The 16,279-nt window shown below is 45.7% G+C and overlaps 1 protein-coding gene across 1 annotated transcript in view; it reads right to left on the reverse strand.

Moving 5' to 3' along the window:
- Window positions 1-1,213: 1,213 nt before the first annotated feature.
- PLG (plasminogen) overlaps window positions 1,214-16,279 on the reverse strand; it is a 64,148-nt gene continuing 49,082 nt past the window's right edge. Inside the window, exons 15-19 of the mRNA XM_008163991.4 lie at window positions 13,766-13,840; window positions 9,799-9,939; window positions 6,027-6,133; window positions 4,404-4,549; window positions 1,214-1,701 (exon numbers count right to left, since the gene is read on the reverse strand). Coding sequence (XP_008162213.3) covers window positions 1,540-1,701; window positions 4,404-4,549; window positions 6,027-6,133; window positions 9,799-9,939; window positions 13,766-13,840 — 631 coding nt within the window. The 3' untranslated portion in view covers window positions 1,214-1,539. The remainder of the gene's footprint in view (window positions 1,702-4,403; window positions 4,550-6,026; window positions 6,134-9,798; window positions 9,940-13,765; window positions 13,841-16,279) is intronic.

Below are 16,279 nucleotides of genomic sequence, written 5' to 3' on the forward strand. Positions count from 1 at the left end.
GAATGAACTATTGAAGAATCAAGGTCAAATTCATATCACAAATTAAATGTAAAAATCGTACTGTGGGAGCAGAAAGTCTTTCTAAAATGTTTATGAGGTTTGGTAGTTTATTATGATATGGATGGAACAAAGAACAGATGACTGGCATCCGAAAATGTATAACAATCTCTGTGGCGGGTAGGCACTCAATATTATTTTTCTCTTTTTCCTTCCCTCTGTTGGATTTCATGAGGAAAGCTGTTCTTGTAGCACCATGAGGTATTAGCTGTGGCTTAATGTGTGATGCTTTATGGACAGAACTCTCATTAGCAATAATCACACAAGGGTGTAAATCCTTCTCTATCAGGAAGAGAAAATATACAACTAAAGCTTGTATAGTGAGGCAAGACTGGTACTGAGGCTCTTATGCCATTTTATTATGTGCCATTATGGGCTGTCATTCACTGCTGTAAAGACTTGCATCACTAGCTGCTTCTGTCTTCACCACGGACTAGTTGGAGTGGAAGGTCTACTTGCTATTCAGCATCTTATGTTCCACACCCCATTCATATCTTTGTGCTGATACAGAAGTGTCCATAACAATAAAAACGGCATTTACAAAAAAATGAGTTTCTCCTCTCTCCTGCCAGATGTATAGAACACCATGTATAAGCTGACATACACACGGGGCAGCTGAAATACAAGGGGTCTCCTCTGTCTTCCCTACCACCTGGCTGCTATGAGGGTAGGTAGTCTCCCCTTTCTCTTGACCCCCCCCCACAGAAGGGATGAATTTTCCCCATTTTCTGGCTCACAGATAGTGTATGGTGAGGGTATTTCTCCTTCTCCCTGCTGCACCCTTCTGGCTTTTGGTGAGAGTGAAAGAGAATTCCAGTGGCTTTTTTCTTTCTTCCCCTCCCTGGGTAGAGGGTGGAGGACAGCAAAGCCTCCCTAGCACCTGCTTTCTGACATGTACAGGGCAGAGGGTAGGGAGCATCAGACAGCGAATGTATCATACTCTTGAACTCTATTAGAGCCACTTGCTGTCGCCCTGAAGAACCACATGCAGTCCAAGATCCATAGCTAGAGGACCACTGCTTTATACCACTCAGTTGGGTGCAACTAGTGTCCTGTTAGAGGCTAGGAAAAGTAAACTATTGTCACTAGTTACTGCAGTTCAAGAGTAGTTCTATTAATATCCTGAGAGCACAAAAACAGAAGGGAAAGTAAACACTTTGTGAACAAGTTATTTATTTTATTGCTCTGGTACCATATCAAGGATTAAAGTATTTGGGTCCAGTTATGGAAAAGAGGGAATAGGATATTTTTTCAACAAGTACCTCACAAACGTGTGTTCATTGTAGAATATAAAACACACCAAAGGAGGCTAACAGTCAGTTTGGTTTCTTGGCAATGACTGTTAATTTACAGTAACTTACAATAGATGACAATATTTATTTCAGATTCTTGTAAATAATTTTGATTTTAACACTATATTTGGAATCCCACGTCTCTACTTTGTGCATTGCCTTCCAGGAGGGATCAGTGAATCCCCAGGCCTTAGCCGGTACGCATTACCCTCTCAATCCAACCAACAAACCTAGAAACTCGGGCATAAACACCAGGCTTCATGGCCTCTGCACAGCCCAGACCCCAAGAGGTGACGCCATGAACGAAGAATTTTTCTTGCTCAATACATATTAGGGGTCCTCCACTGTCACCCTACAAAGAAGAAGAAAGAGGGTTGCTACCTTACTGAGAGCACAATATGCAAACAGTAACATGCGGGTCAGAGGCACAGAAGGGGAAATATCTCCACAGCCAAGTATGTGGTCATAAGAAAACACTTCAGCTGGGTCCAGGGAGCGATGCTTTCCCTGCCTGCATGTTGGTTTTTTTTGCAGTGGTGCCAATTAAGAGACCTGGTTGGGTGTGAATGTCCTCTGTGTGGCCCCAAGGTTTTTGGTCAAAGTTCCATACGCCGTAAAGATTGTTACCTCGTCACTTTTAAGCAGCAGTCTTATAGTAAATCATGGCTGTTGCACCACTTCAGCTGAGTGGGTGTAATGCCACTGGAATTTGGCCAAGCCACCACTCCGTCCGGATGGAGGGGTGGCCAGGCCAAATGGTGTTGCGACCTGGTGCATAGGGAGTCTATTCCTGTGCAGGGGAGTCCACGGAGAATTCAACTCCTGGCAGCACCAGCTCATGTAAGAGAGGGGAGACTAGTGGTACAAGTAGAATTCATTTCCTACTGGTATGCTGCACCAGCTAAAGGGGGGAAGGGGCATTTGACTCCTCAATTGACCCTACCCTGCCCCCAGCCTGGGCCCCATGCTCTCCCCCTCCGCTCCCCTCCCCATGATCCATTGAGGGGGGGCTCTGTCCTCCTCCCGCTGTGCTGGAGACTTCTCCGGAACCACACCAGTGAAAGGAGCAGAATGTGGGGCTGCCCAGCGGTCCCACATCAGCAGCTCCTCTGGGACGGCTGTACCATCCCCAACCCCGCCCCCAGCCTTTCCACGCAGCTGTGTCTCCTGAGTCCTGTCCGGGGTCTGTACAGCAGCCCCGCCGGAGAACAGAGCTGCGGGGGTGAGGCTAAGGGCAACAGAGCTGCGCCGGAGGAGCTGCCGGTGTGGGCTTCTGCTCCTTTCGCCGCTGCGGTTCCTGGGAGAGTCCTGAACTGTAGGGCTCTCCTGGGAACTGCAGTGGTGAAAGGAGCAGACTGTCGGGCGGCCCCACACCAGCAACTCCTTCGGTGCAGCTATACCGCCCTGAGCCCCACCTCCAGCCCTGTCCTCCGGCAGGGCTACTGTACAGACCCCAGGCAGGAGACGCAGGGACACAGCTCTGTGGAAGTGCTGGGGGCGATACAGCTGCACTGGAGGAGCTGCTGGCGTGGGGCTGCCCCACATTCTGCTCCTCCTATGTCTTTCCAGTACGGCGTACTGGCTATAAATAGCGTACTGGTATGGCATACTGGACCATCCTGCCCTACTTGCACTGCTGGGGGAGACTCCCCAGCTGAGGGTGACCTGGGGTCCCTGCTGGGAAGAGGCATGAGCAGGCACCAGAACAGGTCTCTGCGGGGGGTGGGCAGGGACTGGAATTCACACACACACCCCTGAAATATCTGAATTGACAATATTGCTTTTCTGTAAAGCTGCATCTTATCGACAGTACTCGAGACAGCCAGTCATGAAACATATTTGTAGAATCATAGAATGATGTCAAGGGGCATTTGACTGCACAGTTAACCCTGTTCTTCCGCCATTGAGTTCCTCTCTCTCCCACCCCCACTTCCTTCCTTCAGAACATCCCATCAGTTCTCCTCCGACTCGCCCGCTGAAGCTTTGGCTCTTCAAGTGAGGTGGCACTACTACTGTTGCTACCAATGCCTGTGAGAGAGCTGACTCCTCTTCCTTCTTACTCCCAATTCCTCCTACACAGTGATACCCACACACACCAAGTGGGAGCTGGGGGAGAAGCAGAGGGCAGTGAGTGTAGTAAATAAACTGGTCAGGGAAGAGAAAGGAACCTTAGCAGCTACCCTCTCACTAACCCAGCTGGCAAAGAGAGCATCTCCTCTGAGTGAGTGGGGGGATCAAAGGGTTTAAAAAAAACTTTTGGCAGCTGGCTGGAAAAGCAGGAGGCAGCACTGGAAAGCTAGGGCGCAAGAGAACAGATCTGAGCTTCTGTCCAAATTCTAGACATTCAGTAGCTTCTTCACACCCTATGTCCCACCTGGTCACAAATTTACTGCCTGTAAATATCAGAACCTTGATTCAAGTGCATATGCCCATTGGGTGACAGGCACATCACGGAGATTTCTGCATGCTCAGGAAATACCATTAACATTGCTGGTCCAGGAGGCCTACTCAGGCAGGTTCATATTTACTTTCAGCCGCCTTTACCAAGGAGTCCCAGCTTTTCAATGAGGAAAGCTCCCAGCTTGATCCCTTTATTCAGATAGGTTAAGGAGCATTTCTAAAGTCCTTTCACATATTCAAGGAAATCAGAAAACTGGAAACACTTCAATCCTAATCCTTTGGACTGAAAAAAAAAAAGCCTTTCTACACTTATGAACATTCACCACTAACACGCTTTCCCCTAACAAGAGAAGTGTCTAAGGAATACAGCATGGAATACATACACACAGGGTCAACTGTAGATTTTCACACCTACTCACTGCTTGGGATGAGGGGGACAATCTAGCTATGAATTATCTCCAGCTCTGGTTGTACCAATGGAAGAAGGAGCGAGGGAGAACTAGATTCTGTATGTATTTTCAGCTCTTCACTTCAAGAGGGTATTGCACCATGAGTTGCTGAGGCTAATACTGTGCCCCTAAAGGACAGAGCCCAAAGTGTCATTTGTCTTGTTTATGCTTAAAGCCAGTTTTGATGTCACCAGTCTTTTCTTACCTGGCAGCTGTCAGTACCACCATCAATATTCCCAGCACAGAGCTCATGGTTTCTAACTCTTCCATTCAGAAATTCGGGGCGATTGCACACTTTATTCTCTATCACAGGGAAGCCAGTTTCTTTAAGTTTACCTTCTCCACCCGTACCTTTGTGAGTAAACAACAAAATAAGAATAAATTGCACAGATAAATGAACTCCAGAGCAGAGGCAGTATGATCCCCTGGATAGGGTGTTGGCCTGGGAATCAGGAAACCTGGCTTCTGTTCCTGGCTCTGCCACTGACTCACTGTGGGCCTGATCCAAAGCCCGTTGAAGTCAATGGGAGTCTTTGCCCAAGTCACTTAACTTCTCTGAGCCTCATTTTCCCCCATCTATAAAATGGAGACAATACTGATTATTTTCCTTTGTAAAGTGCTTTGAAATCAATAAATAAAAAGCAGCAGTCGATACTCTGTTAGTATTGACACAGATTGTTTAGTACTGATAGGATTTCATTAAGGTGAAATAGCAGCACGGCTGATTCAGCAAAAAAGATGAAGAAATTAGCTTGGATTTATTTTAAATCTAGCTCAAGTCTGTAAACCTCAGAGTGGGAAAATCTGTAATGGTCAAAACACTGGAAGCCAATGTGATGTTGGGATATGACATTTCAAATATGCATCTACCCACCTGCAAGATGCCACAGACCCCCCTGAGGCCAAAGAAACCCACAGTTGTGAGCAGGAGTCTGACAGACCGTTTGCTTGAAACATCATAAAGACATAGGTCCCAACCACTGTGGAGACTGGGAATGCTGAGTACAGACGCGCCTCGCATCTTGAAGAAGATGGGTTTTTAAGAGGCGGGTTTTAAAGTGAGAGTGGTGGTCTGGCAAACAGGTATGTGAAGGACATTTCTTATGTAGGGGTGAAGATGGAAAAGTGTGCACTGATGGGAGTGGGAATCAAATGGGAGTATTGTCATTATTATGAACCATGTGTACTGGCTAAGGACCAACCAAGAATAGGCCCCAATGTGCTAGGCACTGTACATGCACAAAGTAGCTGATCGTCCCGGAACAGCTTGCGGCCTAAGCAGACAGGACAGACACAGGATGGGGGAATGGCATCACAGGTATAACTGAGGGGATAAAGAGGTTGGAATAGGAGGCAACGTTCTAGTCAGGCAGGGCCATGTGGCAGATTTTGAAAGTGTGGACAAGAAGCCGCCTTCTGAGTAAGGATTGGAGTCTTTGTGAGAAAGTCATTCAAGAGAATGACCTAAGTCAACATCATGCAGTTTAGAGTAGGGGCAAGGCTAGAAAAAATTCCCTCCTGATTGTGCAGAAACCCAAGCTGGGGCAACAGACAGGAGGATAAAGAGGGAAAGAGTTGACAGATTTAGGTCTGATTCTCCTCTCACTTTATACTGCTTTTATAAAGGTGTACTCCATCGATTTCAATGGAGCACTCCTGAATTGTGAGAATCAAACTCAGAGAGAGAGGGAGATGGAAAGAATGCCATTGCTAAATGATATTTGCTGTATGGTAAATACTGATGTATATTGATTTGTTTTTTCGAGCACAGAGGGTGCACACATTTGGGGTTTGCATTGATCTTTCAACTGCACTGAATGTGCCTCACCTTGTGTTTCTCCCCAGCCAGTCACATAGCATTCTGCTCTGTTTCCTAACATCACATTTTCTGAAGGCAAACAAGCTGGGATCACTTCATTGTTGATTACTGCAGGACTGAAACAAAACAAAATGAAAACCAAATCCACAGACGCATAGCTTTAGCTGGTTTGTCCCTGATACCATTTACATTCTGAGGCTCTGGAGGGAGACTTGGTGCACAATGGGCTTGGTTTTCAGAAGTGCTGAGCACTGATCCCCAAATGAAGTCAAGGAGTATAGCCCTACAAGTCTTGCAGTAGAACATTTTTTTTAAGTGAGGTGTTCTCTCAGGCCCCAAACAGCTTTCTTCTTCGGACCCTCCCACAGTGTGGTGCATGTACGGGCAAGGGGAGAAGTGACGAGCAGTTGGAGAGACTTGGCAGATCCTTCTGGAGGGGAAGAAATAAAATTAAATAAATCAGAGAATTTGCCAAGCCACAGCGTGACAGATCTGATTTCAGAGGTGCCTGCTTGGATGTCTAAGCAGGATCCTGGACAGGGCTTCAGGCAAATGCAAATATACACAGGCATTTTCAGTGTATACCACAAGAGATGCCTGACTATTATTGTATCGGGGCCCAAATGCTCAGCCCATCATTAAGTACTCAGATGGGCTGGGCACTGGGTAGTTCCACCAGAGGAAGAAATCCTCCCACCCAGGCCAAGGAGCAGCTATGGAGCGGAGGCACCCCATGGCCATTACTGCAGCCCTATCTCTCCCCTTCCTCAAGATGGGAGACGATGATAGGAGCCACAAGGCAGAAGATGCTCCAGCCCTACCCCTATTTCTGTTCCACTTCCACCCACCCCTCCTCTGTGGTGCTGCCACTTAGCAGAATTCCAGCCTGTGGGGAGTCAGGAAGGCACCCTCTTTTGCAATCCCCCAAATTTGTCTCCTCCCTTCCCAAAATTGTGTAACAGAATCACACTGTTTCTGTTGGCAGGGGGCCCTCCACATGCTTAGATGACAGAGCAGGGTCTGTCACATGCCTAAACATAACCATCTTGAGTCTTAACTGCCCACATGCTAGCAATGCAACTGGACTGCTCGGGATTCAACCAAGATTCAGATGCTGGATGCTTGGGGATCTGATTCTTTCCTTGCACCTTGTGCAATCATTGACACCTGTGTGACATGGGCATAACACCCGTCTCTTTCATCTTGGAGAGAATATCTTCTGCAGCAGAAAACAAGAAATTCATTTCTTTTTCAAGATCCACAAAACCTAGCAGGTCTCAGGCCATTTTCCATGCATTGACAAAGAGTCAGGTTTAAATAGGATTGCTTTAGGATCCATATGAAACTCTTCTGACTAACTCAGGGGCCTTGCTCATACTTCAAATTGTGGCTTGCGTAGGTTGAAAAGGGAACAGAGATTTTTCAGGATCAGACCATACCTCTGACTTCTCTCCAAGTTTTGACTCTTGATTTTAGATGTTCTAAGAAAATCTCTATTAGGCAGTAGCGGATTTAGGGTTAGTGGGGCCCTGTGCTCAGCTTCATTTTTGAGGCCCTTCCTTGGGACCCAGCCAAGAAAAAGAACATTCTCTCTTATCTCCTGCCCCCCCACCCCCGTTTGTCAATCTTTTTTTCTTCCTCCTCCTCCTATAAATAATAGGAAGTAAATGAAAATAAAGTGAGGTACCTTGTTTTTGTAATCTAACATTTTTCCACAGACCACTTGAAAATCACTGAGGGTCTCGGCGGACCACGTAATGATCTTTCCAAATATTGTTTGTACCGTTAACTAACTATTGTAAAGCACTTTGGATTAGAGCGCTTTATAAAAAAACATAAAAAAACCCTTTGGGTGAAGGGTCTGGCCAGGATTTAGGGTGCAGGAGCAGGCTGGGGTTGGGGTGCAGGGTCTGGCCAGGAGTTAGGTGCAGGAGGGGCTCAGGGCTGGGGCAGGAGGTTGGGGTGTGGAGCGCTTACCTGGGGCAGCTCCCTTTTGGTGCGAGTGGTGCAGGTGGGGATTGGGGGGGGTGCAGGAGTCAGGGTGGGCAGGGGGCTGAGTGTGTGTGAGAGGGGTGCAGGAGTCAGGGCTGGGAGTGTGTAAGGGGGGTGCAGGAGTCAGGGATGGCAGGGGCTTAGGGTGTGGAGGGGCAGGAGTGTGGGGGGGTTGCAGGAGTCAGGAGGGCAGGGGGATGGGAGTGTCTGAGGGGCTGCAGGAGTCAGGGAAGGCAGGTGGCTGGGGGCACGTGAGGGGCTGCAGGAGTCAGGGCTGGGAGTGCAGGGTCTGGGAGGGAGTTAGGGTGCAGGAGGGGCTCAGGGCTGGGGCAGGAGGTTGGGGTGTGGAGCACTTACCTGGGGCAGCTCCCATTTGGTGTGAGGGTGCAGGTGGGGATGTGAGAGGGGTGCAGGAGTCAGGGCAAGGTAGGGTTACCATACGTCCGGATTTCCCCGGACATGTCCGGCTTTTTGGGACTCAAATCCCCGTCCGGGGGGAAATCCCAAAAAGCCGAACATGTCTGGGAAAATCCGGTGCCGCTGGGCCGGGGGCTGGCCCGGGGCCGGTGGTGCCGGGCGGCCAGGGGGTGCGCCGGGCTGCCGGGGGCCGGCGGTGCCGGGCAGCCGGGGGGGGCGCCGGGCGGCCGGGGGCCGGCTGTGCCGGGCGGCCGGGGGGTGCGCCGGGCCGCCGGGGGCCGGCGGTGCCGGGCGGGCCGGGGGTGCTCGGCCAGGGGCCCGGGGGCCAGCAGTGCTGGGCGGGCCGGGGGTGCTCGGGCCCGGGGCCGGCACCCCAGGGCCCGAGCCAACCCAGGCTGGAGCCGCCGGGGGGGCCAGCCTGGGCCGCGCCTCCTCCCCCCACACCCCCCTTACCTGCTTCAGGCTTCCCGCGAATCAAATGTTCGCGGGAAGCAGGGGAGGGGGCGGAGACTTTGGGGAGGGGGCGGAGTTGGGGAGGGGGCATGGGCGGGGCTGGGCTGGGGCCCCGTGGAGTGTCCTCCATTTGGAGGCACAAAATATGGTAACCCTAGGGCAAGGAGCATTATTAAACCTCTTGGGATCCTTTTGGAATGTGTTTGACATGTAAGTGTAATTTTGATTTATTTAATACAGGAATGCAACTTGAAAAATTCTGCCTGCCATATTCCTTTAAAATCTCTTTAGTCAAACCACGTAATTTAACTATGTTTCATCTTGAGAAAAGAAGCTTGATGGGGGACCTATAACAGTCTTCAAATATGTTAAAGGCTGTTATAAAGAGGACAGTGATCAGTTGTTCTCCATGTCCACGGAAGATAGGACAAGAAGTATAATGGGCTTAATCTGCAGCAAGGGAGATTGAGGTAAGATATTAAGAAAAACTTTCTAACTATAAGGGTAGTTAAGCTCTGGAATGGGCTTCCAAGGGATGCTGTGGAAATCCCATCATTGAAGAACAGATTAGACAAACACCTGTCAGGATGGTCTAGGTTTACTTGGTCCTGCCTCAGCACAGGAGGCTGGAGTAGATGATGTCTCCAGGTCTCTTCCCGTCCAACATTTCTATGATGGAAACTGGTCTGTTCTGTAGTATTTTCAGTATGCTTATCTGTCATTAATATGTATTCTGCATAGATGTAAACACATTTTTGAAGCTTGTAAGAAATGCTTAGAAATGACTTTATACACTTAGTGGTATGGGTAGCCTACTGTCACTTCCACCCCATGTATTTGTCAAATCTAAATCCAGACAAGGACACTCATGACTTCGGCCTAAAGGGCTTTAGGGGGAAAGCCTTGGCTGAAACGATACCTGCGCATCTTCAGCAAGGCAATGTCTGCTCCACCAGGTTCCTTGAATATTCTCTCAACATCTCGGATTTGCACAGACGCCTCATCTGCCTTTTCAGTGTGTAGTCCAAGGAAGATTCTATATGAAGAAGGTCTTGATGACCTGTAAGAGGTGATTTCATATGGTGAGGTTCTATACAGATAATCAGAGCTTTCACCCCTGCTGAGTGGGGAGCAAGTCCTGGAGAACTGTAGTTGATAGGGAGCTGGGACATACTGATGATTTTTGCAAAAATCTAAACATTAGTTATTTTTTAAAATGTTTAGCTCTTATAGTTATGAAGAAATCCAGAGTCTATAAAGTGATGTCATGTTTTCTTCCTGAATCTGCAGATATACTGCTCCAGTGGCTCTGCTGCTGCTCAGAACTTTCCCAAGTAGCAATAGTGGACATGTGATCAATTTCACAGCTGCTACTCAAAATCCTATGAGGGAAGGTGCATCATGGGTACTGTGAAAATGACAATGTTTGACCAAGATACAAGCAGCAACAGAGGCAGGTAGCAGAGCTATTTACTGGGGAGGAAGACCCGAAACAAGATGTAGACATATGCTCTCCCCCTCTGCCCCAGCAACCAAGAGACTGGGAAAAGGGTAGAAGAGTGTTGACACAAACCCTCCTGATGCAGCAGCAGCCGGACAGGGGATTGATAGAGTGGTGGAGAGCCCATCTGTCTTTGCAACACCCAGAAAAGTGGGGGAGGGCAGAATGGTGCCATGGTTAGAATGAGGTGCTAGGAATAGGATGGGGGTAGAGGAAGGAGGAACTCTGGGAACTCTATCAGCAACTAGAGGAAGGTAGGCATGGGAGGGGTGGATGGGGTGCACAGATTACTACAGTGATGGGTGTGGTGTTCAAGAGCCTACATAAACAAGGGAGCATCACTTTTATCAGGCATCGACCTACCAGACACTGATATGAAGGATAGCTCCTTCAGTAAGTTCAGGAGATAGCACCCTGATATTAATCACAGCATCCTTCCTTTTAGCTGAAGCCAGGGTGGTGGGAGGGGGTAGGCTTCTCATCGGGGTGTTTTCACTGTTATTCCCACTAAATCTTTCATATTGAGCTAAAGCCAGTGGTAGGTAGAGTCCTCTAGCTAGTAGAAAATTTGTCACACTCCACATCCCAGAATACTAAAGGAACTGCCACATGAAATCTCAAGCCCAACAGCAAGGATTTTTAACGTATCTGTAAAATCAGGGGCCATACCCTATGACTGGAGAATTGCTAATATAGTTCCTATTTTTAAGAAAGGGAAAAAAGTGATCCAGGAAACTACAGGCTCATTAGTTTGACCTCAATTGTACTCATGGTCTTGGAAAATTTTTGAAAGGGAAAATAGTTAAGGACATAGATGTAAAGGGTAATTGGGATAAAGTATAACATGGTTTTACAAAAGGTAGAGCTCTTTCTTTGAGAAGATAACTGATTTTTTTAGACAAAGGAAAAGCCCTAGATCTAATCTACTTGGATTTCAGTAAGGCACTTGATATACTTCAACATGGGAAATTATTAGTTAAACTGGGGAAGATGGAGATTAATATGAGAATTGAAAGGTAGATAAGGAGCTGGCTAAAGGGGAGACTACAATGGGTCATACTGAAAGGTGAACTCCAGGCTGGAGGGAGGTTACTAGTGGAATTCTTCAGGGATCAGTCTTGGGACCAATCTTAGTTAACATTTTCATTCATTACCTTGGCACAAAAAGTGGGGATGTGCTAATGAAATTTGCACATGACACAAAGTTGGGAGGTATTACTAATACAGAGGAGGACCAGAATATTATACAAGAAGATCTGGGGGACCTTATAAACTGGAGTAATAGAAATGGGATGAAATTTAATAGTGCAAAGTGCAAGGTCATGCATTTAGGGACTAACAACAAGAATTTTTGCTATAAGCTTATTAGTTGAAGCGATAGAGGAGGAGAAAGATCTAGGTGTATTTGTCGATTACAGGATGATTATGAGCCGCCACTGTAATGCAGCCATGAAAAAGGCTAATGCAATCCTAGGGTGCATCAGGCGAGATAGGGGAAGTGCTATTGCCATTATACAATACACTGGTGGGACCCCATCTGTAATACTGTGTTCAGTTCTGGTCTCCCATGGTTAAGAAAGATTAATTCAAACTGGAACAGTGAAGAGAAGGGCTACTAAGATGATTAGAGGACTGGAAACCTTTCCTTACAAAAGAAGACTCAAGGAGCATGGCTTGTTTAGCCTAACCAAACAAAGGCTGGGGGAGATATGATGGCTCTCTATAAATACATCAGAGGGACAAACACCAAGGAGGGAGAGGAGTTATTTAAGTTAAGTGCCAGTGCTGACACAAAAACAAATGGCTATAAACTGGCCATCAACAAGTTTAGGCTTGAAATCAGAAGAAGGTTTCTAACCATCAGAGGAATGAAGGTCTGGAACAGCTTTCCAAGGGAAGCAATGGGGGCGCAAAACCTAACCAGCTTCAAGACTGAGCTTGATAAGTTGATGGAGGGGATGTATGATGAGACTGCCTACAATGGCATGTGGCCCATCTGTGACTGCTAGTAGCAAAAATCCCCAATGGCCAGAGCTGGGGCACTAGATGGGGAGGACTTGGAGTTATTACTGAGAATTCTTTCCCAAGGGTTTGGCCAGTGGGTTTTGCTGACATGCTCAGGGTTCAACCTATCGCTATATTTGGGGATGGGAAGGAATTTTCCTGCAAGTCAGATTGACAGAGATTCTGGGGGGTTTTCGCCTTCCGCTGCACCATGGGGCACAGGTAGGGTGACCAGATGTCCCGATTTTATAGGGACAGTCCTGATATTTGGGGCTTTTTCTTATATAGGCACCTATTATCCCCCACCCCAATCCCGATTTTTCACACTTGCTGTCTGGTCTCCCTAGTCACAGGCCACTTGCTGGTTTAAACTTGAGTAAATGGGGGATTCTCTGTAACTTGAAGTCTTTAAACCATGATTTGAGGACTTCAGTAACTCAGGCAGAGGTTCAGGGTCTATTACAGGAGAAGGTGGGTAAGGTTCTGTGGCCTGCAATGTGCAGGAGGTTAGCTTAGATTATCACAATGGTCCCTTCTGGCCTTTAGGTCTATGAGTCTATGTAATCATATTTTTGGCCATCTCTTTGTATCAGAATCTGAAAAACAAAGCAGTTCTGGTCTCACCTGGGATTTTTCATCTATAAATGTCATCTACGTGACAGTTTGAATGCAACAATAAAACTGCAAATATTGTAACTCTTATAGCTACAGCAACCATGAAGTCAGATGACTAGATACTCTGTTTTGGATGCAGAGTTTTGCTTATTAAGGTCTCTTCAAGTATTCCACTAACATTTATTATGACACGAAGCTTTCTTTTCAGCCATCAGTGTGTCAGCTTCACATAGCTCAGTGACTCCTCAAGATAGTAAGTTGCTCTCTTGAGATATCTGAGCATCTCTCGTTTATTACACATGCACAAAATCAGGGCCTGACTGTGCTGCCCTTACAGATCTGAACAGGTACATTATTCAGTAAGGATCCTCACTGTTACCCTATCTCTTTCTCTCTGCTCTAACTTGAATGAACTGAGCTTGGGGATGAGAAGTAACAGAGCAGTTAACCACTGTAAGAGCCATCATGTAGGTGCAGCATTGGCTGGTTAAGAACATAAGAATGGCCCTAGTGGGTCAGACCAAAGGTCCACCTAGCCCAGTATCCTGTCTTCCAACAGTGGACAGTTCCAGGTGCCCCAGAGGGAATGAACAGAACAGGTAATCATCTAGTGATCTATCCCCTGTCGCTCATTCCCAGCTTCTGGCAAAAACCAGCTTCTGGTTCAGACAGATCAAAGAAACACCTTGCCAGGCACATTTTTTCCCCTTTGATATTCCTCTCCAGTTGTAGGAAATAGCTGCAGCTGGCTACAACAGACACTTACCGCTCTAAGCAGTGTTTGGCGGTAAGAACCCACTGTGGGGCTATCAGAGTGCCACCACAAAAGTGCATGTTGAAACTGGAATAGAAAGGAAAGGCATGAGATTAGTTTGAGAATGTGAAGTTAATTCTCCACTATCACAGCAATGCACAGTGAGGACTACTAGTAAACTATCAACTTTGCTTATTCAGGAGCTTTTAGGATTCCCAGATTTTATTCTACAGATCATGAGAAAGTAAATACTGATTTTCATCAAGAGCTGAGGTTTGGTTGGCTCCAAACATGAGAAAAGATAGTTGACACCTATCTTGAATTTTGAAAGATTGTCCCAATTTCAATAGGAGTGTTCTGTGTTCAGAAGTATAATCAATATTATGACATATATTAACTAGGGCTATCAAGCGATTAAAAAAATTAATCGCTATTAATCGTGTGATTAAAGATTAATTGCACGATTAATCGCATTGTTAAATAATAATGGAATACCATTTATTTAAATATTTTTGGATGTTTTCTATATTTTCAAATATATTCATTTCAATTACAACACAGAATACAAAGTGTATAGTGCTCACTTTACATTTATTTTTATTACAAATATTTGCACTGTAAAAAACAAAAGAAATAGTATTGTTCAATTCACCTCATACAAGTATTGTAGTGCAATCTCTATCATAAAAGTTGAACTTGCAAATGTAGAATTATGTACAAAAAAACTGCATTGAAAAATAAAACAATGTAAAGCTTTAGAGCCTACAAGTCCACTCAGTCCTACTTCAGCCAATCGCTCAGACAAACAAACTTGGTTACAATTTACAGGAGATAATGCTGCCTGCTTCTAGTTTACAGTGTCACCTGAAAGTGAGAACCGGCATTTGCATGGCACTCTTGTAGCAGGCGTTGCAAGATATTTACGTGCCAGATGTGCTAAAGATTCATATGTCCCTTCATCTTCAACCACCATTCCATAGGACATGCGTCCATACTGATGATAGGTTCTGCTCGATAACGATCCAAAGCAGAGCAGACTGATGCATGTTCATTTTCATCATCTAAGTCAGATGTCATCAGTAGAAGGTTGATATTCATTTTTGGTGGTTCAGGTTCTGTAGTTTCTGCATCTGAGTGTTGCTCTTTGAAGACTTCTGAAAGCATGCTCCACACCTCGTCCCTCTCAGATTTTGGACAGCATTTCTGATTCTTAAATCTTGGGTCGAGTGCTGTAGCTATTTTTAGAAATCTCACACTGGTGTCTTCTTTGCGTTTTGTCAAATCTGTTGTGAAAGTGTTCTTAAAACAAACATATGCTGGGTCATCATCCGAGACTGCTATAACATGAAATATATGCAGAATACGGGTAAAACAGAGCCGGAGACATACAATTCTCCCCCAAGGAGTTCAGTCACAAATGTAATTAACGCATTATTTTTTAACGAGCATCATCAGCATGGAAGCATGTCCTCTGGAATGGAGGCTGAAGCATGAAGGGGCATACAAATGTTTAGCATATCTGGCACGTAAATACCTTGTAGTGCCGTCTACAAAAGTGCCATGCAAATGCCTGCTCTCACTTTCTGGTGACACTGTAAATAAGAAGCAGGCAGCGGTATCTCCTGTAAATGTAAACAGACTTGTTTGTCTTAGCGATTAGCTGAACAAGAAGTAGGACTGAGTGGACTTGTAGGCTCTAAAGCTTTACATAGTTTTGTTTTTGACAGCAGTTATGTAACAAAAAAAATCTACATTTGCAAGTTGCACTTTCATGATAAAGAGATTGCACTATAGTACTTGTATGAGGTGAATTGAAAAATGCTGTTTCTTTTACCATTTTTACAGTGCAAATATTTGTAATAAAAATAATAATATAAAGTGAGCACTGTACACTTTGTATTTTGTGTTGTAATAGAAATCAATATATTTGAAAATGTAGAAACATCTGAAAATATTTAATACATTTCAATTGGTATTCTATTGTTTAACAGTGTGATTAATCGTGATTAATTCTTTTAATCGCGATTAATTTTTTCTGAGTTAATCGCATGAGTTAACTGCGATTAATTGACAGCCCTAATCTTAACCATTTGGTTTGTGGTGTCCTACTGGACAAATTGCAAAAGCTTGCAACCCTGCATAGCTGTGAGTAGGTGACTTGACCTATAGCAGTGATAGGCATATATCACGGATGCCAAAGTATACAATTTTCATTGTCTCAAGGACAATATTTTTTATGGTGACCAGCAGATTTTTGTGGACATTTTCATCGGATCTTTTCTTAGCACTGCTAGATCTGTATAACCAACCACAACCAACATGACACTGAAAATGTTAGATCATGGAGATTATGGTTTTGATGCAGCTCTGATCAAAGTCAATGGAAATATTGTCATTGGCTCCAATGGAAACAGGACTGGATCCTGTATAAGCAGGGATGACAGAAAACCATCTCTACAAATTTTAAATTGCTGGCTCCACCCCTGGGTCTAAATCCTGATGGCAGGATACAAATAACTCCCGTTG

Source organism: Chrysemys picta, chromosome 3 (assembly GCF_011386835.1).
Source record: "Chrysemys picta bellii isolate R12L10 chromosome 3, ASM1138683v2, whole genome shotgun sequence".
In the NCBI taxonomy this organism is placed as follows: Eukaryota; Metazoa; Chordata; order Testudines; family Emydidae; genus Chrysemys; species Chrysemys picta.